We start from the raw sequence: 26,169 nt of genomic DNA on the forward strand, positions 1-26,169 counted from the left end.
CCACACTTGTGTTGATGAAAAAAGAAAATAAGTCCAACTGTATATTGAAATGTGTCCTTTGCACAGTGTAAAGGGTAGGTCTCATGCGCCCTTTCTAAATGCTGTGTTCATAGCTCAGACTGTGCAACAGTACACATAACAATGACAAAAACACCAAATCGGAATAAATCAGCATAAAAAAAGAATAAAATGAAAGGGACTAACTTCACTTAAATAACAGTTACTTTAATATGCCAAACCTAATTAACTGGTTAAAAGATGAAACACCAGAGAAAAGTGGACAATATTAAAGCGCGTCCAGTTCATTAGCATTTCAGAGGGTCTCAAGTGAACAACTGGATCCTGATTTGCTTAGAGGGTTTTGTCAAACCTGACAAATATTCTTCAAAAAATACAATAATAGTGCACTTCTGAGGAACAATGACCATAATCAATTCAAGGGTTCGGGTGAGAATTCAAACTAAAAAGGGATTCAAGGAACAACAGCGCCCTCGTCTGGTCTTCCACCAGAAGATCAAATGAAGTATTGACGGCAGAAACATGCCTTCTCATGATCACATTTTCTTTTAATTTGAATGGGAGTTGACCATTTATACAGTAGTACCTTGCAAGAGAGCTTCATAGATCTCTTTGTAAAAAAAAACACGAAAAAGAAACAACAAAAGAAACTATACATTTGTAATAAACCCTTTTCTGTACCAATTTCTGCAACATTAATCGGGTCATACTGCTTTGAAAAAATAGTTGCATAATACTTTAATTCAATTAAACATTTGTTAGAATTAGACAGTCATGTACATTAAAGAACAAAGCTAACCTACATGATGAATCTAGTGTGGAGCGGTGGTGACCGCCCTCCAGTCCACATACAGTGTAGCGCACAACCATAGTAAAGTCCAAATCATATGGTCATTTTCCAGCCATAGTTGCCAATGCCAACTATCAAAGAATCGTAGTGTAAGTTTGGAATTCTAAAGTCACATTATTATTTTTATTATACAAATGACAGTTTTCATGATTTCCATTTAACAGTAAGGTGCATTAATAAAGATTATTCAGCACACACAATCTATATATAAATGTATCAACTAAATACAAAGCGACCAGTGAGTTGTGGTGCTCCATGCCATAATAGACAAAGTTTGTTCATAAACGCACCAGAGTTTTACACCAACATGGTTGAAACAGACACACCCTTTCATGTACCAACCTGGTCTCACCCACACCATTTGACAAACAGTATGAACATAATATATAATACACTTAATGATATGCACATAAGATTAACCCGTCACATCCAAAATAAGGCTGGTACACCAGTGGGTACCCTTGAACAGACATGCATGTCTACACGCACACACATACACACACAATGTGGTTTATCAGAAGAAAACTATTAACAATTATCAGTTTGAAGAAAGATTATAATTAGTACCGCCTTTACAAATATAATATGAAGATTTAGGATAATCTCTGTACACTATCTTCCCCATCAGGAGATAAAAACATTTTCACAAACTCTAAAATGAAGTTGAAGGCCTCACTGGATCTGTATAGCCTGAGGAGGACGAGAGAGAGAAAGACAGAGAGCAAGAGAGAGAGAGAGAGCAGACAGAAATAACAGAACAGGAAACCAACTGTCACAGACTCTCTGTCTTTTAACAACAGGTCCTTCCAGACACGGCTCTGCTACTGTCACGACAGAGCCCAGAGGAGAGCCCCCCCCATCACCCTCAGTATTGGCACAGGGAACCTCCAGCGTGGCCCAGGTGAAACAGTCACAGCAAGCTCTCCATTGGCAGTGAACCGCCACATTTCCCCCTCTGCTTCTGCTCAGAGTTCGGGGGCTTGATCTGCATCTCTGATGCTGTGGCTGCAGAGATGCTCAGCAGGGTCTGCAGTGGGAGTAGCAGTCAGGGGACCACAAACGGGAGGTGTTTGGTACCGAGGGCGGCCAGTGTCTGGGCTGAAGGACGGCAGGCCTAGTCCAAGGTTTCAGACGTGGAGGTGTGGATCCCAGGGTACTTAGAGAGGCGGACGGGGCTGTGCCAGGGGGCTGTGTTCCGCACCATGGCCCCCCCCTCAAGCCCCGGCCTAAGTGCTTATTCTCAAGTGGACACGGACAGTCAGCTAAGGCCGGTGGAACCTGAATAAATAAAAAGGAGAAGGCGTTGGGATCAGGACTTTTAATATCTGTTTTTTTGTGTGTGTGTGTTTGTGTGCCAAACTGACCTGGTGTAGATCCTGCTCTCCTCGTGAACCTCCATCTCGGAGCTCTTGAACTCGTTGAGTTCCTTGCGGATGGCCGCCTGGCGGAAGGACAGACATGGGCTCAGGTACAGCACAGGCACCCCAAACAGGCTCCACTAAGACACTCTCTGCTCACAAAACCTAACAACTCGGACTCTTTACCGGGTTCAGAATGTTTTAACACCATGCGGCCGGCTCAGTTGTGGGGGCTGCATTCGAGATTGTTACCGCCACCATTAATTTTCCTGCCTATTTCACCTTGCTTCACTGGAGCAGATAATTCACAAGGTAGAACTCAACAAAGCCACGGCATTTTGACGCAAAAAGGTTGCATCCATTTGGAATGCAAATCTTATCTGAGCTGATTACCCCTGCGACCCTGTACCCCAGTCTCCATGAGCGGAATTAATGAGCAGTTAATGAGGATCCCCTGTGTGTGTGTGTGTGTGAGAGAGTGGTGCACGTCTCACCTTGTCGGCCGGGGTGAGCTTGGTCCAGGGCTTGTCTGCGCGCCGGTCGTAGTCGTTGGCGTGGGTACACTCCACGTACTCGTGGAAGCGCAGGATCTTCCTTTCCTGCAGCTCTGCTATCGTGGGCCTCTGGGACAGCTGGAGAGGGCGGGGGGGGAGCAGACACACTCAGCTGCTAGCCCTCAGAGATAGGCATCATGTGCTGGTGACTTGTGATGAGGCTACACGATGATAGGTCGTCTTTAGACACATTCAAGGGCATTTTGAAAGGTTTAAACCTTTCATTGGCGGATCGGAGCTCTGTGAGTGTTTGTCTGTGTGTGTGCGCGCGTGTTCCTGTGTGCGCCAGCCTGACCTTTTTGGTAAGCCTGCGCTTAATCTCGCTCCTCTCTGCCCGTCGATCCGCTTCGCTCACTGGAGGGAGAGAAAACATTCCGTGAGCGAGAGAAAGAGAGAGAGAGAAACACTGCCGCCAGTCTCGGGTAGAACGGACCAGCGGCTCTGTAACAAGAGCCGTTTTAATCACGGCCAGCACAAGGCCCGCCATTGTCTCAGGAAACGCTCGTGGCTCTGGCTTCACCAGACCTGTCTTGAGGACTACCCCTGATACTTCAGTCTGCGTTCGACCGGCATACGTTCAGTTATGTCATATGCATGTCATGTTAATGCCCTTGGGAATTTATGATGAACTCGAAAGAGCAATCAACGTAAATGACACAGCAGGATGGAATCGCAAGCAGGACTTTTGTGCAAGTACTGTCACAGGCCACAAGGTGGCGTCTGAATTATGCGACAGTCAGAATTTTCAGGCCGCAAGAGCCAATTACAATGGTGAAGAACGGCTCGACCGAAGAGAAAAACAAAGCATGTAAGCAAATGAGTGCTGCACTCAGCAAAGACTATGGAAATTGACGGAGAGGCGGCCAAGGTGAACATGCGTGTCCGACCGATAGGGGTGCGGAAGGGTAAAGAGAGGGCAGCAAATGACGGAGAGAGAGAGAGGGGGGGGGGGGGTTACCTTGGAAAATGTTCCTCTGCTCCAGTTCCTCGAGTGAAGGCCTCTGGCTCAGCCTCCTGTTTACAGATACACGCAGCAGGTTCTCAGTAAGGTCCTCCATAAACAAACATGGCTGAGCGGGAACACCCACACAGCATGGAGGCTTCATCACACAAACTGTTCTCCATTCACCCACACACAACCCACACAGAGACAGACACACCGACAGAAGGCCAGGGCTAACCGTGTGAGCGTGCTGCCGATCTTGTTCCTCAGAGCCTCCCACTGCTCCCGGCTCTGCCAGGTGTTGCCGTCCTGGTCGCCCTGGGCCTCCATGGCCTGGCGCTCCAGCTTCAGCGCCAGCGTGTCCTTCCTCCTCACACGGCTGGCCAGCCCGCCTGGGTCACACACACACGCACACCGCGGTTACAACAGGCCCGTTTCGCTGAGGCATACGAGACTAGACTACTATGGCTGCTTGGCTTTGTCGAAGACAGCGAGCCATTCCCCTTTGGCCTCCCATGTCCTTACTGATGAAACGCTTTTGAGAATGACAAGTGTTCCTTACTGGGAGGGCCTTCCTCCTCGTCCTCATCCGTGTCGTCTCTGTAGAGGATGGGCCCGTCCGAGTCGGTCTCCTCCGCCTCCTCCTCGTCCGAGTGGTCCGAGTCATCGCTGTCGCCGCGGCCCTCGGGGATGACCGACACGCGGGGGTCGTCCACCAGGAAGCCCCTGCGGCTGCGGGGCTCCAGCTCGGCCTGCCAGGGCCCCGGGGCCCCGCGCTCATAGTTCAGCTTCTCCAGCTCCTCCTCCATGTCAAAGTCATCGTCATCGGGTCTGGTTGGGGGGAGAGAGCAAAGGGGAGGAAGAAGGAGAGATTGACATGGAGGGAGAAAAGAGAGAGAGAGAGAAAGAGGGTAAGAGAGAGAGAGAGAAAAAAAACCCAGACCGAGGGAGAGAAGGGCGAGACAAACACATTGGTTCCCAAACTGCGGTAACTTGTGAGTGGATCATGACAGCTCCAGGGGGTCTGGCGTGAATCGGACACTAGTCAGAGCAGACAGAGAAAGAGAGAGAGAGAACCAGACAGACGGGGAGAGAGATAGCGAGAGAGAGAGAGAGAGAGAGAGAGAGATAGAATCAGACAGACGGGGAGAGAGATAGCGAGAGAGAGAAACAGAGAGAGAGAGAGAACGAGAGAGAGAGCACTCACAGTCTGACAGGCTCGAAGGTGACGGGGAGGGAGTAGCGCCCCCCGTGCTCCACCAGGAACTCCGGCGGGGACTCGAACAGCAGGGAGTGGGCCCTCTGCGAGCTGCCCGGGTTGGACGGGGACGGCCTGGGGCTGTTGTTCAGGGCCTGCTGGATCAGGAGGTGCAGGGGGATGTTGGGAGGGTGGCTGGGGGGATCCGTGCTGGGCGACGGAGGTTCCCTCAGCTGTGGGGCGGGGGCAGGCGGGGGCAGGGTGTGGGGAGGTGACGGGGGTATGTGCGCTGGGGGCGGGGAGGTCGGGTCTGCTGAGCTGCTGTTGTCAGTACCGGGCCCAGCCGGAGCAGCAGTGGGCACGGTGATGGAGACCGAGGGGTTGGGGCCGGAGGCGGGCCCCGAGGCCGGGGTTGGGGCTGGGGCTTGGGAGGGCGGTGGCAGCGGCTCCTCCGATTGGCGCTTGGTGACGGGCGTCATCCTCTTGGGCGGGGTGGGTGGAGAGCGCTTGGCGGGGGCAGGTACCACGATGACTCCACTGGAGGGCTGAGACAGCTCGGCTGAAAGACACACCACACAGACACCATCACACACCAGCAGCCCACACCTCAAACAACACGTCCGGATTCCAGGTGCATGTCCTTTGTGAAGACACGTTAACTTTCGACATCGGGAGTGGGAGCACTAGGGACGAGGGAGAGCCAAACAGAAAAGCCGAGCACATAGTTGCAATACGAGACGTGTTCACAGATAAAACGACAAGTCTCATCCCGTGCTGGGGAACGGGCTCAGCTCCAAACCCCCTGAGAGGGATTTCGTTAGTAGCAGTCCGCAGGGCACACGAGGCTGAGGTCATCGGTCTACACGGTACGCTCCATAAACCCTGGTCGTGGAGACGGTTAATAAATCCCATGCGTGGGTTCTTTCCGTGGCGGCCGTGTCGAGGTCAGTTTCGCGGCAACTTCCTGTCGCGACATGCAGTTCAGAGGTGTGCTGGAGGAAAGCGCATGCCGTGACTGGTGGTGGTAAGGGGGGGGGGGGGGTGATCCATGCCGCTTGATTGGTTATCAGAGCCGGTGGAGGGGGGAGGGGACGTGTGTGGCCGGGAGACGGCTCCCAGCAGGGTACCTGGGCAGGGCTGTCCAGCACGATGGCAGAGGTGGCTGGGCAGGGAGAGGTAGTGGCCCTGCTCGCCCTGCCGTCTCCAGCTGGGGCAGTGGTGGGGGGCCGGGCGGGCCCTGGAGAACCTGTGCAGGGTGGAGGCTGGTGGGGAGGGGAGGCGGAGGGGGTCAAGGGCGGCCAAAAGGAAGGCTGGAACACAGACAGGGCCTGGTCGCAGGGGAGCACCGTCCTGGTACTGTGTGGAGTGCGTGTGCGCGTGCAAAACTCAATCGTTTAGACCATGGTGAAGTCAGGACTACTTGGTTGAACACCGTGAAGGTTGGAACAGTACAGGTGGGAAGCTGACCCCTGGTGAAGCCAGAACAACTTAGACCTCAATGCTCTTAACACAGTGGAGATGGTTGTGGACTCTAGAAAGAACACAGCCCCACTCACCCCCATCACCCTGAGTGACTCCCCAGTCAACACTGTGGAGTCCTTCCGCTTCCTGGGCACTATCCTCTCCCAGGACCTCAAGTGGGAACTGAACATCAGCTCCCTCAACAAGAAAGCACAACAGAGGATGTACTTCCTGCAGCAGCTGAAGACATTCAACCTGCCAAGGACAATGAAGGCTGCGTTCCATCAGGACCAATACCTCACGCCACAACAACAGTTTCTTTCCTTCCGCTGCTAGCCTTTTTAACAAGGCCCCAAACTGACACTGTCACTTTACCTCACACCCTCTGTCACATTAACATTTGTGTATTCTATATTTTTTAATTTATCTTATTTTATTTTATATTATATTATATTGTATATCTCTGCCAGTAGTTAATTTTATTTTGTTGTAAATTTTAATAAATGTTTAAATGTTCACTGTATGCACCTGCCAACCAAAGTATATTCCTTGTTTGTGACCACTTACTTGGCAATTAAACACAATTCTGATTCTGGTGAACGAGTCAAGAGGGTTTTCAGGTAAAACTATGTGTGTGAGAGGGGGATAACGTTTTCATAAATACCCCTAGTGGCATTTTGGTTCCAAATTCATAGGGTGTTTCTTTGTTTACAATCTACTGTTCTAGACAGAAACTAATGGGAGTAAAACAGCAGCAGCTGCAAATCTTAGGGCTCGCTGCTGAGTAGGCAGATACTGTACACTCCTGGTGTGTGAACGCGTGTGTGCCAGTAAGTCCTGGGAGGCTGACAAGACAGTAGGAAAACAACAACAACAAGCCAGCGTCCCAGGAGCCTCTGCTCCTGCCTGCTCAGCCAATCAGACCGGCCCACTGCAAGCAGCGAGCCTGTCAAAGTGGAACGTCGCTGTCACGCCCAATTAGATTTAGAGGCTGTGAGTGCAAGTAGCATATGTATGGCAACCACGCCTCCCAAACTGGACAGGAATGTTTGAGATTCCAAACAAATGTTACTGTGTGCGTATATATGTGTGTACAGGCATTACTGTGTGTGTGTGTGTGTGTGGGTGTGTAGATCCTCGCAGCAGCAACTGAAGCCTGGCAAGGCAAGCTAGGGCAGAGAACACGGTTGGTAGTGCCCCACGGCCTGATGGAGAGCCCCGGCCAGGTGGCGCGGCAGAGAAGCGCCGGGCTTGCAGCTTCCACGCAGCGGAGACAAGCCCCATCCCGCCCTCCCTCAGGACACTGCAGCTCACACACACACACACACACACACACAAACACACACACTGAACCAGCACAGCCAGTGCAGGTCTGGGAGCGCGGGGGGGGGAATAAAAATCCAACGCTCCTTGAAAGGCGACAGTCACCCGTCTGTCAAAATTCAGCAGAGGGAGAGCGGGAAGCTGAAAAGGAAAAAGGTCAGTTGTGTCGCGGGGGTGCGTGGAGCGGCGAGGCGGGGCCTAGACTCACCAAGCAGTGCGGGGTTGCTGTTGCGGTTGCTGGGCTTGGGCGGGGGGACGGGGGGCTGTTTGGCGTGGGGGGGCACGGGAGGGGGGGCGCTGGGCTCCCCGGCGGGGGGGGCGGCGGAGGCGGGGCGTGGAGGAGGGGGGTCGTCGGCCATCAGGGAGACGGTCCTGGGGGGCTTGGCCACTGGTGCAGCAGAGGAGGAGGAGGGAGGGGCGGGCTCAAGGGAGGGAGCAGCAGGCTTCTTGGGGGGCAGCATGGCCTGTTTGTGGGGGGGCGGCTCTCTGGGAGAGTCGGGGTCGGGGGCAAACCGGGCACCGGCAGACCCTACAGAATGGACAAGACACACACGCACACAAACACACATTTAGCAGAAGCTCAAAGTGCAAACACAACACGCGGTCATGACGCAAAGTGCCGAGTGCGTAGTACAATGCAGAGCTGAGGAAAAGCTGTTGCTCAACACCGTCCAATAAGCGGCTTTTTTCAGAGTTTAGCCGGAGTGAGTGGGAGGGCCGCGTGCTCCTAATCTGCCCAGGTTGGTGATTCACAGGGACGTTGGCGTCTTACCTGTGCGTGGGCGGAACAAGTCGGGCGTGATGTTCCTGGTGAGCGAGGACGTTCCAGTCATCTCGGAGATGGGACGAGGCTTCTTGTGGTCTTGGTACAAGACCGGGCCGGGCCGAGCCTCAGTCTCAAAGTGGGGCCTGGCTGGAGGGCGGACCTCCTCCACGGGTCTTTTAGTATCTGGCCTTCCCTCACGAGCTTCCTTCCTCTCCCTATCCTCTCTCCTTTCCTTCTCCTCTCGCCTTTCCTTCTCCTCCCTCCTTTCCTTCTCCTCCCTCCTTTCCTTCTCCTCCCTCCTTTCCTTCTCCTCCCTCCTTTCCTTCTCCTCCCTCCTTTCCTTCTCCTCCCTCCTATCCCTCTCCTCCCTCCTTTCTCTGTCTTCCTTCCTCTCCCTCTCTTCCGGTCTCTCCCGCTCAGTTCTCTTTTCCCCGCGGTCGTCCCTCCTCTCCCTCTCCTCTCTCCGGTCGTCTCTCCGGACCTTGTCGTCCCTCCTCTCTCGGTCCTCGGGCCTGCTCTCTCTCCTCTCCCTGTCGTCCGCCCTCTCCCGCTCCTCCCTCCTCTCGCGCTCGTCGCGGTCTCTCCGCTCCCTCTCTTCCCTCTCCGCCCGGTCGTCCCTCCTCTCTCGCCGCTCCTTCTCCTCCTTCCTGTCCCCTCCCTCGCGCTCCCGCTCGTCCCGTCGCTCCCGCTCCCTCCTCTCTCGGTCCTCCCTCTCCTCCCTCCGGCCTCGCTCCTCCCTGTCGTCGCGAGGGTCTCTCCTCTCCTCCTTGTCTCTCCTGTCGTCCTTGTCTCTCCTGTCGTCCTTGTCTCTCCTGTCGTCCTTGTCTCTCCTGTCGTCCTTGTCTCTCCTGTCGTCCTTGTCCCTCCTCTCCTCCCGCCGGTACCGGCCCTCGTCCTGGGCGCCCACTCGCTTCTCCAGGTCCGAGGCCAGGCGGCCGCGCCGGTCCGCCTCCGCCGGCAGGCGGGCGTGGGAGTCCACGTCCAGCGGGGCGCGGCTGCTCCGCGAGGCGTCCGACGACACCCTGCCCCGCAGGTCGCCGCTGGAGAAGCTGCTGTGACGCTCGTCGACCTGGGGCAGCCAGGTGGGGTTCAGGCTGGACCTGGAGTCCGAGGAGGGGGCGTCCCCCCCCTGGGAGACGCGCCTCCCCGACAGGGAGACGTGGTCAACGTCTAAGGCTGGCCCATGCCCGTTCTTGGGCAGGGGGGCTTTGGCGCGGTTCACGTCGTTGATCTCTGTTGCACACAAGACAGGCGCAGAGAGAGAGAGAGAGAGAGAGAGAGAGAGAGAGAGACACACACAGAAAACATGGGTTCGAGGACGTCGTCGTGCATTTTTTGGGAGGCAGGAGGATTGTGTGTGTGTGCGCGCCGTCAGGAGGTTTGTGTCTGGGACCCACCATTTTCGGGGATCTCTTTCAGCACCCCTCTGTCGATCAGCTCCTGTCTGGGTCTTCTCATGGAGATCTTCCTCTCCAAAACTGGAAATAGAATGACAGATGTACTTTGTAATCAAAGATAAAGGGCTAAATATATTTGTATAATATCACTGTGATCGAAGATGGAAAAGGAGAAGGGTAAAAGTCCCTTCATGGCACTGGCAGTGTTTAGCCTACACGGTGCTTTACAAACCTATAGAGGTTTCCGTGAACTTCTCGCTAGCCTTCTTCTTCCTCCACTTCCAGGGCTTGAAGATGTTGCCGAGGGTGGTGAACTTGCCCTTGCGCTTGGACGGGGGGCTGCTGCTGCCCCCAGAGTTGCCCCCCACGCTCCCGGTCGAACCGCGCTGCAAGTCCACCTCATCGCCTGAAGCACGCCGGTGCAAGGAGAGGTGGGGCAACAGAGAGAGAGGGACAACAGAGAGGAACAGAGAAAAGGAGAGCGGGGGGGGGGAAAAGAGAGAGAAAGAGAGACCACAAATGAGTGTGGTTATCACTTTCTCCATGTGATAGGACAGACTTGAGGAGTGAAACGTCTCCTTGTCTTGATGCCTCGGAGCAGAGATGACCAGTGCGTGCCGACACAGCCCGCTCATGTCTTGGCGGCAGCGTCCATGTTTGTGGGGTGTACAGTAGCGTGAGGTGTTATGTCTGAGCTGGGTCTGACACTGGTGCCACATTCCTCTTGGAGAAGACAGGCAGACAGCCCGAGTGAAGGCTGGCAGACGTTCCTCTATTATTGCCAGCCAAGTTCTCCCAGCTGTCACACCAACAGGAAAGACTACATATACCAGAAGACCTAACTGTCGAGCTGGATTTTTTTTTTTAAACAACATATCTTGTAGGTCTAGAATGTTTTAAGGATTAAGACCACATTCACGGTTGGGTATCAGGTAGAGTGGAACCTCTTTACAAGTTGAAACAACATCACAAAAAAGGATCCCAAAATACACTGTAAACAAAGCAGTGTGATACTGGTTGGGAGGGATTACTCAGACATTAACTGAAGTTTATCCCGCTCGGGTAGAATGAACTACTTATGAGTCAACGCCGGGCGTGAAACCCATTTTTAGATGATGATGAATCTCTCTCTCAAAACGTGCACGCACACACAAATTGTGTAATATTGTGCTGTGGGGATCTAGCACTCAAGCCAAGAGGTGCCTTGCCAAATGAGAAAAAAAGCCAAATGAACCCTTATTGAAAGAGGAAGAGATAAACATGGTGATCTGATTAAATGCCATGCCATTATCCTCATGTCCATCTGTCTAGCTCAACTTTCCAAGAAGAGATGATGATTATTAAAATGGACTTAACAGAAATGCCAGTTACATATGCAAACATATTCTCCTCACAGATAAGGATCCACTCCAGGACAAGGCTAATTCACAACACCCTCCTCCTCCTCCTCCTCCTCCTCCTCCTTCTCCTCCCCCCTCCCAAACTTTACACAGAGGCAGGTGAACTCTTTAGAATGTCGGTACAATCAGTGCCAGTCACTGTTGTGATGGGCGTCTGTCTAACCTTTTTTAATAAGGAGTGGGAGCGAAAGCAAAGGAGCGTTTGGAGAGAGGCAGAACAGGTTGGGAGACGAGTCCAGGCAGGTTGTCTGAGCCGAGGCCAGGTTCAGGATCCCAGGTGAACCCAGCCTGCTGGGGGTGCCACATCCATCTCATCTCCACCACATCCCAGGTGAACCCAGCCTACTGGGGTGCCACATCCATCTCATCTCCACCACATCCCAGGTGAACCCAGCCTGCTGGGGGTGCCACATCCATCTCATCTCCACCACATCCCAGGTGAACCCAGCCTGCTGGGGGTGCCACATCCATCTCATCTCCACCACATCCCAGGTGAACCCAGCCTGCTGGGGGTGCCACATCCATCTCATCTCCACCACATCCCAGGTGAACCCAGCCTGCTGGGGGTGCCACATCCATCTCAGCTCCACCACATCCCAGGTGAACCCAGCCTGCTGGGGGTGCCACATCCATCTCATCTCCACCACATCCCAGGTGAACCCAGCCTGCTGGGGGTGCCACATCCATCTCATCTCCACCACATCCCAGGTGAACCCAGCCTGCTGGGGGTGCCACATCCATCTCATCTCCACCACATCCCAGGTGAACCCAGCCTGCTGGGGGTGCCACATCCATCTCATCTCCACCACATCCCAGGTGAACCCAGCCTGCTGGGGGTGCCACATCCATCTCATCTCCACCACATCCCAGGTGAACCCAGCCTGCTGGGCGTGCCACATCCATCTCATCTCCACCACATCCCAGGTGAACCCAGCCTGCTGGGGGTGCCACATCCATCTCAGCTCCACAACATCCCCAGTTCGACGGAGCGACACCTGCTTTTTACAGAACAAGCGAAACCTTGTGCAAACCCACACCAGACACGGTCTCTGATCCGGGTCCGACCCGTCTGGTCAATACACCCTGGGGTATTTGAGGACGCGGTCCTGGTGACACTGTCACCTGTGGAGGGACAATGGAGTAGGCAGTGGCGTCGACACAAGTTGACACGCCCAGGGAATCGGTGCCAGGGCCTGATGCAGCTCATGTAAAGGTTACATGGAGTCAGTCAGCCCCTAGAGCTCTCAGTTTAACGTACATGAGAACAGGATTTATTCTTTGGGCTAGGGGACAACTCAGAAACGAGAATGTATCAAAGCAGAGGCCTGGTTAGAGCCTTAAACCAAGCAGAGCCAGCGCGATACGTCTACCCTGTGGCTCCTGTTTCACCAGCTCGTTTGCCTACCGTCGCTTGCAGTCTCTTCATTTTCTAGGCACGCTCTGTACTCAACACATGAGTGCCACTCCTTTTTTGGTTGACCCCTGACTGCTAACACCCTTCTAGACCGGTGAGGTCCATTCATCTCCCCAGGATAAACAAGGCTGTCTGGCCTCTCTGCTAGTCCGGTGGGGGTGGTGTGCGTGTCTGTGATCTCCATCCGTATGCTGCTGAGAGGCGAGCTGGCAGCAATGTAGGGGGGTGGGGGGGGGGGGAGGTGTGGACCCTCCCTCTCTCCCAACACACTTGTCTCCCAGCTGTTCCTGACACTTAGCCTGGCCACCAACGGGTGCAGAGAAGGAGGGGAAAAAGGGGGGTGGGGTGGCCTTGGGGTTGGTTTGACGGGGAGGGGCTGGGCCGTGTGAGCCGTGTGAGCCGCGTGTGTGTGTGGCTGGTTGCTACGGGCGCTGGGCTGGCGGGCAACCCTTGTGCTACAAAGGAAGGCGACAATGCGAGACGGCCGGTGTCGGTGAACGCCACCGGCGGGAGGAGGAGGAGTGAGGCTGGACGCAGGACGCCAGCGAGGGTGGGGCCTCGTGGAACAGACCCCCACCACCACCAGTCTCTGCAGCCAAACCTGCAGGGTTAACAATGACGGCAGGCTAAGCTGGACTGAGAGCAGCAGAACTCGTTGTAACATAAAAGAAAATATTGGAACCGTTTTGTCAATGCGCCTATTGTTTGTCAGGCTCCTGAACCTGGTGCCATTGCAGTAACATGGCCAGAAGAGGCCTGGGTGCGCTTATGCAATAAGCAGCAATGCAGTAAGTCCATATGACCCATGCCAAAGGCATGACAAGCCACTGAGTCACTGAAGCTGTGGTAAAAATAAAAATACAGAGTAGAACAGCCTCAGTCCCCCCCCCCCACACACACACACGTTATGGTTCACCTTGTGTCCACGTTTGTGTGTAAGACTTACTCATAAAGTGAGTCTTACGCCCTCAGTTGTCCTACGCTCAGTTGTCCTGCAAAGACTTTACCAGCCGTGAGACATTTTAACGATGTAGCCGACCATAACTTCCCTCAAAGTCCATGAGAAAACAATGCCAGCAACTGCAAAGTCCACCACTTTCCCAGTCAACTGTGACCATGTCATGTGCTTTACCCTCCCAGAGGAAACATAACCCCTTCTAAGTGAGTTTCCAAGCACAAGATAGACAACTTGAAGAGGGCTATAAACTGAAGCCATTCGGTCTACTGACAACACAAACAGGTTCCTATGTGTTTTCTGCGTGGCGCGGAGACAGTGCCTTGAGGGCAAACACACAGTGCAAACACACATCATACACGGCAGGAGACAGGATACCAGCATCCTGGGCCGGACCACATCAACCCAGAGAGGCGGAGATAAGGAAGCATCTGGTGCCTAGCACCCCCAGCTCCTGCAGTATGTTCTTCATGAAAGCCTCCCGTGTTCCAGAGCAGGGGAAGAGGGGGGGGAGGGAGGAGTACAGACAGATGACAGAGTCAGGGGAGCTTCGTGCCTTTCACAATCACCGCATTCCATCGGCACACATTCCCCTACACCTGTCTGTGCCTGCTGCCTTTGCCCCTGTACACACACACACACACAAACACACACACACACCAGTGTGTGTAGCCTCCATTGTAAAATCCACATTGACGGGGGGGCACGCCAGCTCTGCTCAAACTCTCTAGACACCCCCCCCTCCGGAACCTTCCACCACCCCACCCCAACAGCAGGCAGCCTCCAGGTCCACAGGGGGCTCTCCAGTCCCCATGTCACCCCATGCGAGGACTCACCGGTGTGGTTGTGTAGCGCTGGTTGCTGGGCTGCTGTCTGAGCGCTGGCGCTCTGTCCCATGCTAGCTGAGTCGTGGCTGACGGCCCCGGCCTCTGTGGAGGCCCCGGCCTCTGTGGAGGCCAAAGCCCGAGCCGCCACGGGCTGCGGGAGGACGGGTGGAATATATATATATCGACCGTCTTGCGCCGCTCTTCTGGAACCTGCCTTACAGTGCTCCTGTAACCCAAGACTCTCCTACTCGCCGAGTTGTGCTCGCTCCCTCTCTCTCTCCCTCTCTCTCTGGACTCGCCCTCTTCCCCTCCCTTCACTTTGTGTGTTTTGGTCTTTCCCTCTCTCTCTCTTTTTCTCTCGCTCACACACACACACTCACTAACTCCCTCAGCCGCCAAGTCCCTCCCTTCCTGGTTTTGGCTTCATAAATAAGGTACGGCAATAAGGCTACACCGGCAGACTCACATGCCTGTCATTCTTGAGGGCAGATTTTTAGGGGGCAAAGTTCAGGAGAGGCGAGTTGTCGTGGAGGAGGGGGGGGGGGGGGGCTATGGTCTGGTTGTCAAGACCAGAGGAGTTTGCAGTGGGGCCCCTCCAGTGCCCTTCCACGGGCTGACACCCAAAGCTCCCCCAAGGGCAAGAGGAGGGCTCTCCAGGGAGCAGTAACATGAGAAGTGGAAGGTGAGCTGGGCCTTGGTGGAGCTTCGCGCCCGGCAAGAGGAAGTGACATCACAGAAGAGTCAAATGACATTCCGGGATCCGACCATATATGTGCATGCATGAGAAAAAAAGGCAATGATAAGCCAGCATTGTACTGCCTTGTCATTCCATGCTAGGAAATAATACCTGTGGATGGTTATCGACAGTACTCGGGTTTTCACTGAGAGGGTTGTTTTACAGCCAATGTGCTGACTTTTTTTTAAACCCTTTGTAAAGTTTTAAAGGTAATTTGGAAATGGTGAACATGCTTAAAAGTATCAGAACGTGAACTACTAGACCCATCTGTCTACCTTGAGGGAAAGATTACACCCCCCCACCCCACACACAACACACACACACACTTGCAGTAGGCTACTAGCAGGTCTAACACTGGGCCTCACTTGTGTTTTCATGCATTTCACTCTGGTCTTAACAGCAAGCCATTACACTGACAAACGCGTGCGTTTCAGCGAGTGTTCAATCTGGCATGAACTCCACGGAGAGTGGTAGAGACAGAGCAGATTGCCCGGATGTCGACATATCTCTCAGGCCCTCTGGCTGGGGGAAGGGGGGGGGGGTTGTGATTGGGCTACCGGACAAACTGATAGGGAGGAGGGAGAGGGAGGGGGGAGGTGTGCCCTACTGCAGGAACAGCCATCCCTCTACCGGGAGAACCCCGGTTAGTACAGGGAGGCACACTGGAAAGTACAACAGCAAGCAGTGACGAGGCAGTCAGTCCAGATGAAGCCAGGATGAAGCAGTGAGCCTTCTTGTGTATGATGACACAGACACTAGCTAATCTGGTGAGAGAGCACTGAACATTCTAATGGCAACACGGTCCTTACTGATACATTCCACGTCTGAGAATCTTATCAAGAAGGTTACAAAGTTGAAAATGTCCAGCCCGCCGTTGCCTGGCAAACTAGGCACATTTGACAGTAAACTTAAAAAAAAAAAACGTTGATGTTCTCCGCCATTAGAGTTTTCACAGTAAAAAGGAGAGGGCAGCTTCAAGCTCACCATACTTTGGACCATTCAGGAGTGGGTGAACAGTGAACCTCAATTAATGAGTTACAGACATGTTGCCTGTAGGCACCTGCTGGCTTGTTTACCCTTCCTAAGGACCTATAGGGGAGAACCCAATCACCTGGACCAGAAACCATTCAGCTTTGATTGATCGTCTGGTAAACTCTGCCACAGTGTGTCACTGTGAGCAAGTCAAGAGAGGGGCTAAGCAGTGAGTGTTCATGACTGCTAACAAGTGACCTTGGGAGGAGCGGGAAGAAGGAAAAAAAGAAAAAGGTCTGATTTCCAAAAACTTCTTAATGGATTCCAAGAGATCGTCATGAAGTAGTTGAGCAACCGGGCTTGTTTACGGGTTATTGCACAGGCCTGTGGCTCCCTCTAGAGTGTCAGTGAGGTTATGACAGGAAACTAGCACATTTAGAAAATGACAGGCAAGAATGAGTGGAATGCAAGGCTATGGGTCAGCTTTATGATAAGGCCAATAATTAGGAGCACAACCCTGAAAACTGAAGCTGACTGTCTCATCATATGTTACTGGCAGACAATTATCTCGGGAAAATTGGGTATATTTGAATTCAAATTTCAATTTGGGGGAGAAAGATAACATCACTGGAATGAAAATAGGCTCATGACTCACAAGAACAACACGAAATGTTTCATCCTCAAAGCACGTCGATGGTTCTAACACAGTCAGGGGAGGTAGATACACACACTGGATGAGTTCAGTTTCACAAAGGAAAGTAGCTTACAACACACTGAGCTTACTGCTGCAACACAGAGACCTGTATGCACATGACACAGGTCATTCTGAAAAAAGTCATTCTGAAGACAAGGGTTAGCCTCATAATAGGCATACAAATACAAAAATCTAATATTTATACAAATTCAATCAAAATATATAAGTAAAAAGAAGCGGCAGCAATAAAAAGTTGTTAAGCTATACCAGGGAGTTAGCGTTAAATAGTATAAAACAAAGGGTGCCAATGCTGAGAACAGTCCCCATACTACAGTGAGGGAAAGAAGCTATTTTTACTGTGAGTCTGGCCGGGCAAGGAAAAGAAGATCAAGTCACCCAATCTGTTTAACCCTTTGATTTTGTTGTCCCAAGACCTGACTAAGCTTGATCTGTGCTGTGCTGAGCCAATGAGGGCCCGGTGAGGTCTTGACCCACTGTCCATCACAGCGAGGCTTAGCAGGGCCACTGGGGACCGGACCAAAAAGCACCAACAACACCAGTCACATGGCCCCACGCAATTCAGCTCTGTCGCATCTCTTTAAAGCCTGGAGAAGCCTATTTCTATTCAGTGGCCTGCCAGTAATTGCCCTACAGAAAGACATCCAAATGCCCCCGAAGCGAGAGAGATACTCACACACAGTCTGCTCACACTGTACAGCCATCCTAGTTGTAGTCCAAATCCAAACAGAGGTTCCCAGATTGGTAAAGTCCCACTGGGACAGAGATGAGGTGCCGGCGTGACACCCGAGTGTGTCTACTGTACCTGACACCAGTGTGTCCCCTGCTCCACTAACACTGTGGCCTGTCGAGAAACTGAGCTCTGGGCCTTGTGTGTGTGTGTGTGTGTGTGTGTGTGTGTGGGTGGGTGGGTGTGTCTCTTTGTCTCTCTTTGCAGGTGTGTCCTCTAGTCAAGGCCCTATCAACGACAGACAACGTGTCAACACAGGCCCGCGTCACTGCCCCAGCCAAGCCTTGAAGGATAGCGTAGCAACTTAGTACTGTGTTGACTCCCTGTTTTCTGGCCTACTGATACCATGCCTGTCCCTGACAGGACAGAGACTAACACACGCAGGCACAAACTGACAAGTACCTCACATGAGTACGGTTTCAGTTACATAGTTGGAATTACATCATGGGTAATAAATGTTGAATAGTCAGCAGTGAAGACAAACTAGTGTGTGTGTGAGTGAGTGTGTGTGTGTGTGTGTGTGTGTGTGTGTAAACATACACACTCATAAGGAAGTGTATTTTGTGTTTTTCTCACCTTGATTTTCCATCACAGTTCCTGTGCAGTCAGCAGAACCTGAATAAGACCAAACAAGGTAAGAGAAGCGGATGAGTTCAAAACAGCTGAAAAAGCAAAGTAAAGCTAAACGACGTAAAAGGATAACATGAAACAGATAAACATGTTTAGTTCCTAAGCCTGATAACCAAACATGTAAGGACCTTATATCTGTCAAGGGACACTGTCAGTCTTGCATCAGTAGTCTGTCTGAATCCTCAGAATACCTCAGAGTGGAAGGGTTCCCACTGTAAACGTTTAACGTTTCAGTTTGCTTTCAGTAAAGTCTCATCAAGACGATGTTTGGTGTTGTACTGAGTAAATGTTGTACTGAGTAAATGCTCAGATTATTAGCGTGTAAAAATGTCCAACAACTTTTCTCCTATTACAAATGGCTTCGAAACGTGCAGAGTTTTGAAAATCCATCATCCCTGAGGTCTCACCGTGCGTGTCCACTACAGCGGAGCGGCACGGAGTGTGGACTTCCAATCCATTTTCAATGAAACCGGGCATTGACGCTGGTGTAGGGCATTGTGGGAGCGTACGCGAGCGTCAACGCCCGGTTTCATTGAAAATTAATTGGAAGCCGACGCTCCGCGCCGCTATAGTGGACAAGCACGGTCAGTCTGTCTCACTGTGTGTGGTGACAGAGGTCTCAGTCTGTCTCACTGTGTGTGGTGACAGAGGTCTCAGTCTGTCCCCCTGTGTGTGGTGACAGAGGTCTCAGTCTGTCCCCCTGTGTGTGGTGACAGAGGTCTCAGTCTGTCCCCCTGTGTGTGGTGACAGAGGTCTCAGTCTGTCCCCCTGTGTGTGGTGACAGAGGTCTCAGTCTGTCTCACTGTGTGTGGTGACAGAGGTCTCAGTCTGTCTCACTGTGTGTGGTGACAGAGGTCTCAGTCTGTCCCCCTGTGTGTGGTGACAGAGGTCTCAGTCTGTCTCACTGTGTGTGGTGACAGAGGTCTCAGTCTGTCTCACTGTGTGTGGTGACAGAGGTCTCAGTCTGTCCCCCTGTGTGTGGTGACAGAGGTCTCAGTCTGTCCCCCTGTGTGTGGTGACAGAGGTCTCAGTCTGTCCCCCTGTGTGTGGTGACAGAGGTCTCAGTCTGTCTCACTGTGTGTGGTGACAGAGGTCTCAGTCTGTCCCCCTGTGTGTGGTGACAGAGGTCTCAGTCTGTCTCACTGTGTGTGGTGACAGAGGTCTCAGTCTGTCTCACTGTGTGTGGTGACAGAGGTCTCAGTCTGTCTCACTGTGTGTGGTGACAGAGGTCTCAGTCTGTCCCCCTGTGTGTGGTGACAGAGGTCTCAGTCTGTCCCCCTGTGTGTGGTGACAGAGGTCTCAGTCTGTCTCACTGTGTGTGGTGACAGAGGTCTCAGTCTGTCCCCCTGTGTGTGGTGACAGAGGTCTCAGTCTGTCTCACTGTGTGTGGTGACAGAGGTCTCAGTCTGTCTCACTGTGTGTGGTGACAGAGGTCTCAGTCTGTCCCCCTGTGTGTGGTGACAGAGGTCTCAGTCTGTCCCCCTGTGTGTGGTGACAGAGGTCTCAGTCTGTCTCACTGTGTGTGGTGACAGAGGTCTCAGTCTGTCTCACTGTGTGTGGTGACAGAGGTCTCAGTCTGTCTCACTGTGGTGGGAACTCCCATGTCACACTGACTGAGTAACGCCACTTTTCGAGGCCATGCCAACGCCTGGATTTACACCGCAGCAAATGGAGAGCAGTTGGGAGAGGAGGAGAAGACCTCTCTACAGGCGGTGCCAGGGAGGGAGGAGCAGTAAAGGTGAGAAGGCCAGGGAGCGCACATGCCTAGTCTGTGCCCCACATTCGTCACATGGCGAGGAAAGCTGGATGCGCTCACAGTGTCTTTCACGTGAGCTTAGCCGCATTGACTTGTACTGCTGAGGCTGCACAGCTAGACCACAGCAACCATGTGTGATCGTCTGGGTGTTTGGATGCTGATGTGAACAGTCATTGATTGATTGGGTTAGGGTTAGTTAGGGTTGTCTACAGTTGTGTGTAGACATAATGGATTTGTTTTGGGAACCTATCCAATTATTGCATCATGGGTTTTCAAAGTAGAAAACATCAAATTCTAGCTCAAATCCTATAGGGTATGGGTTTGGTCAAGTTTGAGTCAAATGTTCTTAAATGTGACATTATGGCTCTAACTAAACTGGGTTTCTTTATTTGAGGACTACCCCTGAGGTCTACCCCTGAGGTCTACCCCTGAGGTCTACCACTGAGGTCTACCCCTGAGGACTACCCCTGAGGCCTACCCCTGAGGCCTACCCCTGAGGCCTACCCCTGAGGCCTACCCCTGAGGACTACCCCTGAGGTCTACCCCTGAGGTCTACCCCTGAGGTCTACCCCTGAGGACTACCCCTGAGGACTACCCCTGAGGCCTACCCCTGAGGCCTACCCCTGAGGCCTACCCCTGAGGACTACCCCTGAGGTCTACCCCTGAGGTCTACCCCTGAGGACTACCCCTGAGGACTACCCCTGAGGTCTACCCCTGAGGACTACCCCTGAGGTCTACCCCTGAGGCCTACCCCTGAGGACTACCCCTGAGGTCTACCCCTGAGGACTACCCCTGAGGACTACCCCTGAGGTCTACCCCTGAGGACTACCCCTGAGGACTACCCCTGAGGACTACCCCTGAGGTCTACCCCTGAGGTCTACCCCTGAGGTCTACCCCTGAGGTCTACCCCTGAGGTCTACCCCTGAGGTCTACCCCTGAGGACTACCCCTGAGGACTAGGCCTACCTAAAAAAGCAGGGCCAAAAGCACAACCACTAACAGTATTAGTAAGTGGAAGGACTTTACTTCTCAGGCAGACAGACATGTGTTCAGCAGGACCATCAGGTGTTTCTTCCCATGGCGTTAATCACAGTTAGTCTAGCTCAAGGCAGCTTTGAGTCGTCCTGAGTGGCTCAGAGTGGCTGTTTGAACCACGTGTGGGAGTGTCCAATCCTCAGGCCCTCCCAGGGCAACATCCAGCCTGACGCTAATCACCAGCCGCCAAGCCCGTAGGAGTGTTTAACTCACATGGTCACAGTAGCAACTTAACGGCTGGCCAGCGTGTCATTGGCTGCATCGAAAGTAGGTGTGTGGGGGGGGGGGGGGGGGGGGGGGGAGTATCGGCCAGCGTTATGGAATGTTTCCCACTCTGAGCAAAGTCCGTTCACCAAAACTAGCTCATATCCTTGCCCATGTGACTAGCTTGTGTGAAGAATGATAGAGAGCTCGAACCTGGAGTCAAGCACTTGACCCGCATATAACTGACACGGGTTAGCTTGGCAGGCTGCTCTTTAGCAGAGCCACAGAACCATGGGAACCGCAGGTCAAGAAAGTTCAACTGAATATATTTTCATTCAGCACATATAAAGACTGTTGACGAGCTGTAATTTCCTAGATTCCTTAGGTACATCTGCAGTGCTCGCAATGAGAACTGGGTACAGTACTCTATACTCAGCTAACACAATGACTAGAGGAAGTCTCTTGCTTGAATCCCATTATCCTCACATTCACTATTGAACAGGATTGACCTTCTGACACTGTATTCAACCAGGATAATCCTACAGCCTGTGCAATTCCAGACACCAATTAGAATATAAAGACACATCAAATGAATTGGATTAACACTTAAGTGACACTTTAGTAAGAGTGTCTGCTAAATGACTAAATGTAGTGTGACTAAATGTAACACAAAGGATTAGTTAGGTTAACTGTAACAAACATTACAGTGTGATTCCAAGTGTGGTTTGACAAGAAAACATCCATCTGTGAGGGTTTGGCAAACCAGGCTATGTTGTTATTTGAGAAGTCTAGCTAGCCTAGGCTTCTAGTATGCTTTTTCATATCTTCTATTGTTCATTTGTCATTTCTTTCTAATTTTGCACTTTTTCCACTTGCCTGTTTGTGTCCTCACACTATGTTTATTGTGTTTATTAGCAAACAAATAACTAATAATATATGATGTTTATTGTTTCATCATCAATAAATACTATGTAATACCTTACTTGGTAATAGACCCATTTCTGATTCAGATTATTTTGCCTGCATTATGGCAGGAAGTAAATGCATGCCTGGTCAGATGTTGCCTGCCCAACTGGTTTGGTGAGTCCAGTATCTTGTACACCTGCACAGCTGAAGGGGCCTTCTATTTGAGTGTCACAGTGCACACCCTGTAACTGAGCCTTCTAATCCACAGAGTGTGGGCAGGATCAGGTAGAGATGAAATACAGTGTACTGCAAGCCTGCCATCATCACTTCACCCAAATCACCAATCTCCCCTCAAACAGATTAGGCTGGTATCCATCTAAGCCTGGATAGTGTCGGGTTGGGCCGTTTAGAAAAATATTAAAGTCTCCTTTTCAGGGGTTTATCATGTGGTTACTTCTTAAAACTCTCACGTTACATTCTCAGCAGATGCTTTTGTTCAAAGCAAAGTACAGAGCAGGATACGGTTGGATAAACCGTATTTTGGTGGTAGGAGTCAAGGAAAGGCCTATAGCCACATTGCAAACCCAATTGATCTCAGGCTACTTCACTGACATGTTAAGGACAAAGAGACCGATCACATGTCCCTGGGTCTATTTGAGATGGCCAATGATGCGCATGGTGAGAGCAAACTGAGGTTTCCTACAAATTATTCACTAGACAACTATCAGCACTTAAGCTAGGCTACCCTGTTGTTCCATACTCAAATGTCCAGGCTGTGCATTGGGTCTGCCTGACTTGCCACGACTTGCCTCGGAAGGACAACCGCCTTTTGAAATGAGCAAGCAGAGCAAGGCAAACACAGAAGTCAGGGTGTGAACACAATGCTTTTAGTGCAGACTACAGAGGAGCACCAAGATAAGCCATGAACTGGCAGCACAACACACATAAACATACAGTCCGCCATGTTACTGAATCTGTTTGGTGAGCCCCAGGCAGGTGAGTGATGGCCTGTTTTGGCTGGCTCTGTACAGTAGGTCATGTTTGTACAAACTTTATGTGTGATGGCCTAAGCCTCCACAAAAATAAGAAAACAAGGATGTTACAAAAGGAATAGCTGAAATAGTAGGCTAAATGGAAGCCGGATTTTCAGGTTTGGTCATTACAGTAAAAGCTCCGCAATGCACATCTCAGATGAACAACCAGTTTGACCCAGTATGACATGAGTTTCACTTCCGTCAGAGTAAATCATATGAAACAGATTTGTTTTTTAAAAGACTAAACAGAGGACAAGCAGCGTTGCTGTGTCCTAATTCTAAACTCTTCTCAGACCCTAACTTAATGCAGCATCAACTGTCCTCTATTTTTCATTGTTCTGATAAGTCTTTGTGAACATCCTACAAAAACAGCCAGTGCCACTATTCACTACCATCGACGCAATAGCTCATTAGGGGCCAGAGAGAAGAGTGGAGAGGACCTGGGCTAAACGGGGCACAATCACCCATTGTGTGGAGTTCATTCTGCAAGCTTGGCTTTCATCTCATAAAGTGCCACGTTGGGGTTAGTTAGCAAATGAGCAACATGGCTCTGAATGAACTTCTGCCAACACTCCCAGTTGATGCCAGCTATGCAGTATCCTGCATATAACCCCACAGCCTAAAAAACAACAATTCAGTAGCATCAGTATTGTTGTAAAGGTGGGCATGTACAGTCAAGTCTGGTGGGCTAATATAAAGGTTCTCCCTTTCATAGGTGACTGATCTTCCCCTGACTATAGGCTACCACCTGTGATCCCACCTGTGATAAGAGATGGCAGTCATCAATGGCTGCAGGGATCTTAGACCATTAATTAAAGGAAGTAACACAATAGCCTCTCAGAACAGTTTGAAGCTTATCTTGAACTGAGAGCATAAACATTCTTTTGTTTTTTCCCCACTTCCTAGAAGTAATTTCAAGTCATCATTTCAAGACCTGGGGTGATTTATTATACAAACCCCTTTATCCCCATTGTCATCACTCGGAAAAAATTTGAACATGTTGAGACTGACAAAGGTGCCAGTAAAGGAACGTTGAGGAATGCAGGAAACGAAAAGTATTTCGTTTAAGTAAACAAGTGGAAATACATGCACAACTAAATGAAAGTAGATGCATACAATGTTTGTACACTTTCTAAAAAACATTGTTTTATATTACCACTGTTTACCAACTACTTTAACCTGTCAGTATTTGATGTTTCACCATCTCCCAGAATGCTGACACCATATGAATACATTTAATACAGCCTCTGTCTGAGACACTGATGCAGCTCTGCGGATAACAAAAACGTACCTATTTTTTATTACTTGAAGTTATCGTTCTACTATTTGAAGTTTAAACTCCACTGGTATCAGAAAAGCTTTCCCTGAAATATATCGTAGTACTATCAAGCTAGTATTTTGGCAACACAACAACGAAGTTGCTGCTAGCTCACCCAGCAACAGGTGGTATTAAATTTAGAAATCAATTCCAAAACATACTAGATTAGGCTAAGAAATAACGAATGACAAGTTCAATATCTACACTTACCGCGATTTCGCAAGCTACGACAAGTTCAACGCCCCCATCCCCGCTGATTTCTGTGTACAGCACCCTTATCGTGCTCAATCAGTTAGCACTCAATACGGAACTCCAGTTCATTCTAGCTTGTAGCTAGACTAGCTACAAGTAGCTAGTCAGTTAGCATGCCGAACAATTAAAGCACGCAACAGTGACCCAATAATCAAATATGCCAAACCATCAACGTAGTAATATTTATAATTTACCAAAAGGTCATTTATATGAAATAAATGTAAATACGAACTTGTCTTTTCCAAAAGTTCCAAAACCCAAACAGGTGTCAGTAGTCAAAGTATAGTAGGTCTTCCACTTGAAAGATTACTGATGCACATGCGCACTGCATGGCTTAGGAAACCTGCCCTTCACTGATTAGCTAACCTACCTTTCAGAACAGGAAACGAAGCAAATTAACAACAATTTTACATATTGTTTTATAATGTATACTTTCTGGATTATCAAAATATGTTTTGCACATAGTAAACTGGGATTATGATAACACGAAAGTTACAAGATTCAGAATTTAACATTGTATGTGTTTGTAGTGTGTATGAGATGTGATTATGAGGTGTAGTAAAGAGTTAGAGTAGTATGATCTCTGCTGGCCATCAAATGAATAGCAGGGTGGAGATAATGTGAAAGAAGACATCGCATAATAGTTGTTGTGTATGTTCTGCTGCCATCTACTGGGTCAGTGAGATATAACAGAAAACTGATAACAGTTTTTCACAATTGTTAACACACGTTTCTCAAAACAATAACAGCTTTCTCAAAACTGCACACACAAAACTAAAAACCTTACACACAAAATGCTAAACTTGACACTCCCTTTGCAAGATGGCTCTTTGCCATCAAATCTCTTACAGTAACTATTCACAAAATGGAACTTGTGTTTTCATTTGGTGCACACGGCCATATTTTCAAATTACACACACATACCATTCATTGAGTACACACAGAGTACACACAACTAAGCATTTGGCTGCACACTACAGCACACTGAAGTGCAAAATTGAAAACACAATTATAAAAATGGAACACACCATATGAATGACAATGTTTCTGGATAATTAGTCATTTTCTCCTTTTGTAATATGTGTTAATGTAGGCCTACTTTTTTTCATAGTCAAACATAAAACAGCACACAAATATGCAGCAAAAAAAGATTTTGTTTCTGTACACACAGAGAACAGTACAGTACTGTAAACCGGTCTGCTCAAACCTCCCATTTATTCACATAAATGAATTCGGCATCATGCCTTTGGTTCCTGTCTGGCCAGGGGGCCTCATCCACACTCCTTGAAGTGGTTTGTGTTCCGGTTGAATGGGACCCTGTACACCTGTTTCATCCGCATGGCATTCCTGCGAAGAATACGGTACAATGTAAAAAGGCTGACGGTCTGGACATTCCTGAATGTAGCATGGTCAGCCAGGAT

General features: G+C 50.6%; 1 protein-coding gene across 4 annotated transcripts; it reads right to left on the reverse strand.

Annotated features, from left to right (window-relative positions):
• Nucleotides 1–545: 545 nt before the first annotated feature.
• phactr4a (phosphatase and actin regulator 4a) lies at nt 546–25,069 on the reverse strand. Of its 4 annotated transcripts, none has more exons than XM_084696049.1 (14): nt 24,981–25,069; nt 18,191–18,229; nt 10,101–10,274; nt 9,869–9,949; nt 8,478–9,704; nt 7,914–8,234; nt 4,931–5,480; nt 4,286–4,554; nt 3,962–4,115; nt 3,739–3,794; nt 3,076–3,134; nt 2,721–2,858; nt 2,233–2,309; nt 546–2,146 (listed from the first exon to the last, which is right to left on the reverse strand). In XM_084696049.1, exons 2-14 carry the CDS (start codon nt 18,201–18,203, stop codon nt 2,131–2,133), a joined length of 3,135 nt encoding a protein of 1,044 aa, XP_084552175.1. In that variant the 5' UTR covers nt 18,204–18,229; nt 24,981–25,069; the 3' UTR covers nt 546–2,130. The 4 variants fall into 4 exon arrangements, with proteins under 4 accessions (XP_084552175.1, XP_084552176.1, XP_084552174.1 ...); XM_084696050.1 differs by lacking the exon at nt 24,981–25,069 and adding an exon at nt 24,707–24,793; XM_084696048.1 differs by lacking the exons at nt 18,191–18,229; nt 24,981–25,069 and adding an exon at nt 14,474–14,896.
• Nucleotides 25,070–26,169: the final 1,100 nt, after the last annotated feature.

Source organism: Hypomesus nipponensis, chromosome 4 (genome assembly GCF_054491055.1).
Source record: "Hypomesus nipponensis isolate SF chromosome 4, ASM5449105v1, whole genome shotgun sequence".
NCBI lineage: Eukaryota > Metazoa > Chordata > Actinopteri > Osmeriformes > Osmeridae > Hypomesus > Hypomesus nipponensis.

Excerpts from the sequence above, each read along its gene's own strand:
- phactr4a (XM_084696048.1), bottom strand. The coding sequence starts at position 14,534 with ATGGGACAGAGCGCCAGCGCTCAGACAGCAGCCCAGCAACCAGCGCTA. Across the intron at positions 5,481-7,913 it reads CAGCAACCCCGCACTGCTTG|CCGAGCTGTCTCAGCCCTCC; the intron begins GTGAGTCTAGGC and ends TGTGTCTTTCAG. Across the intron at positions 2,310-2,720 it reads AGCTCACCCCGGCCGACAAG|GCGGCCATCCGCAAGGAACT; the intron begins GTGAGACGTGCA and ends TCCTTCCGCCAG.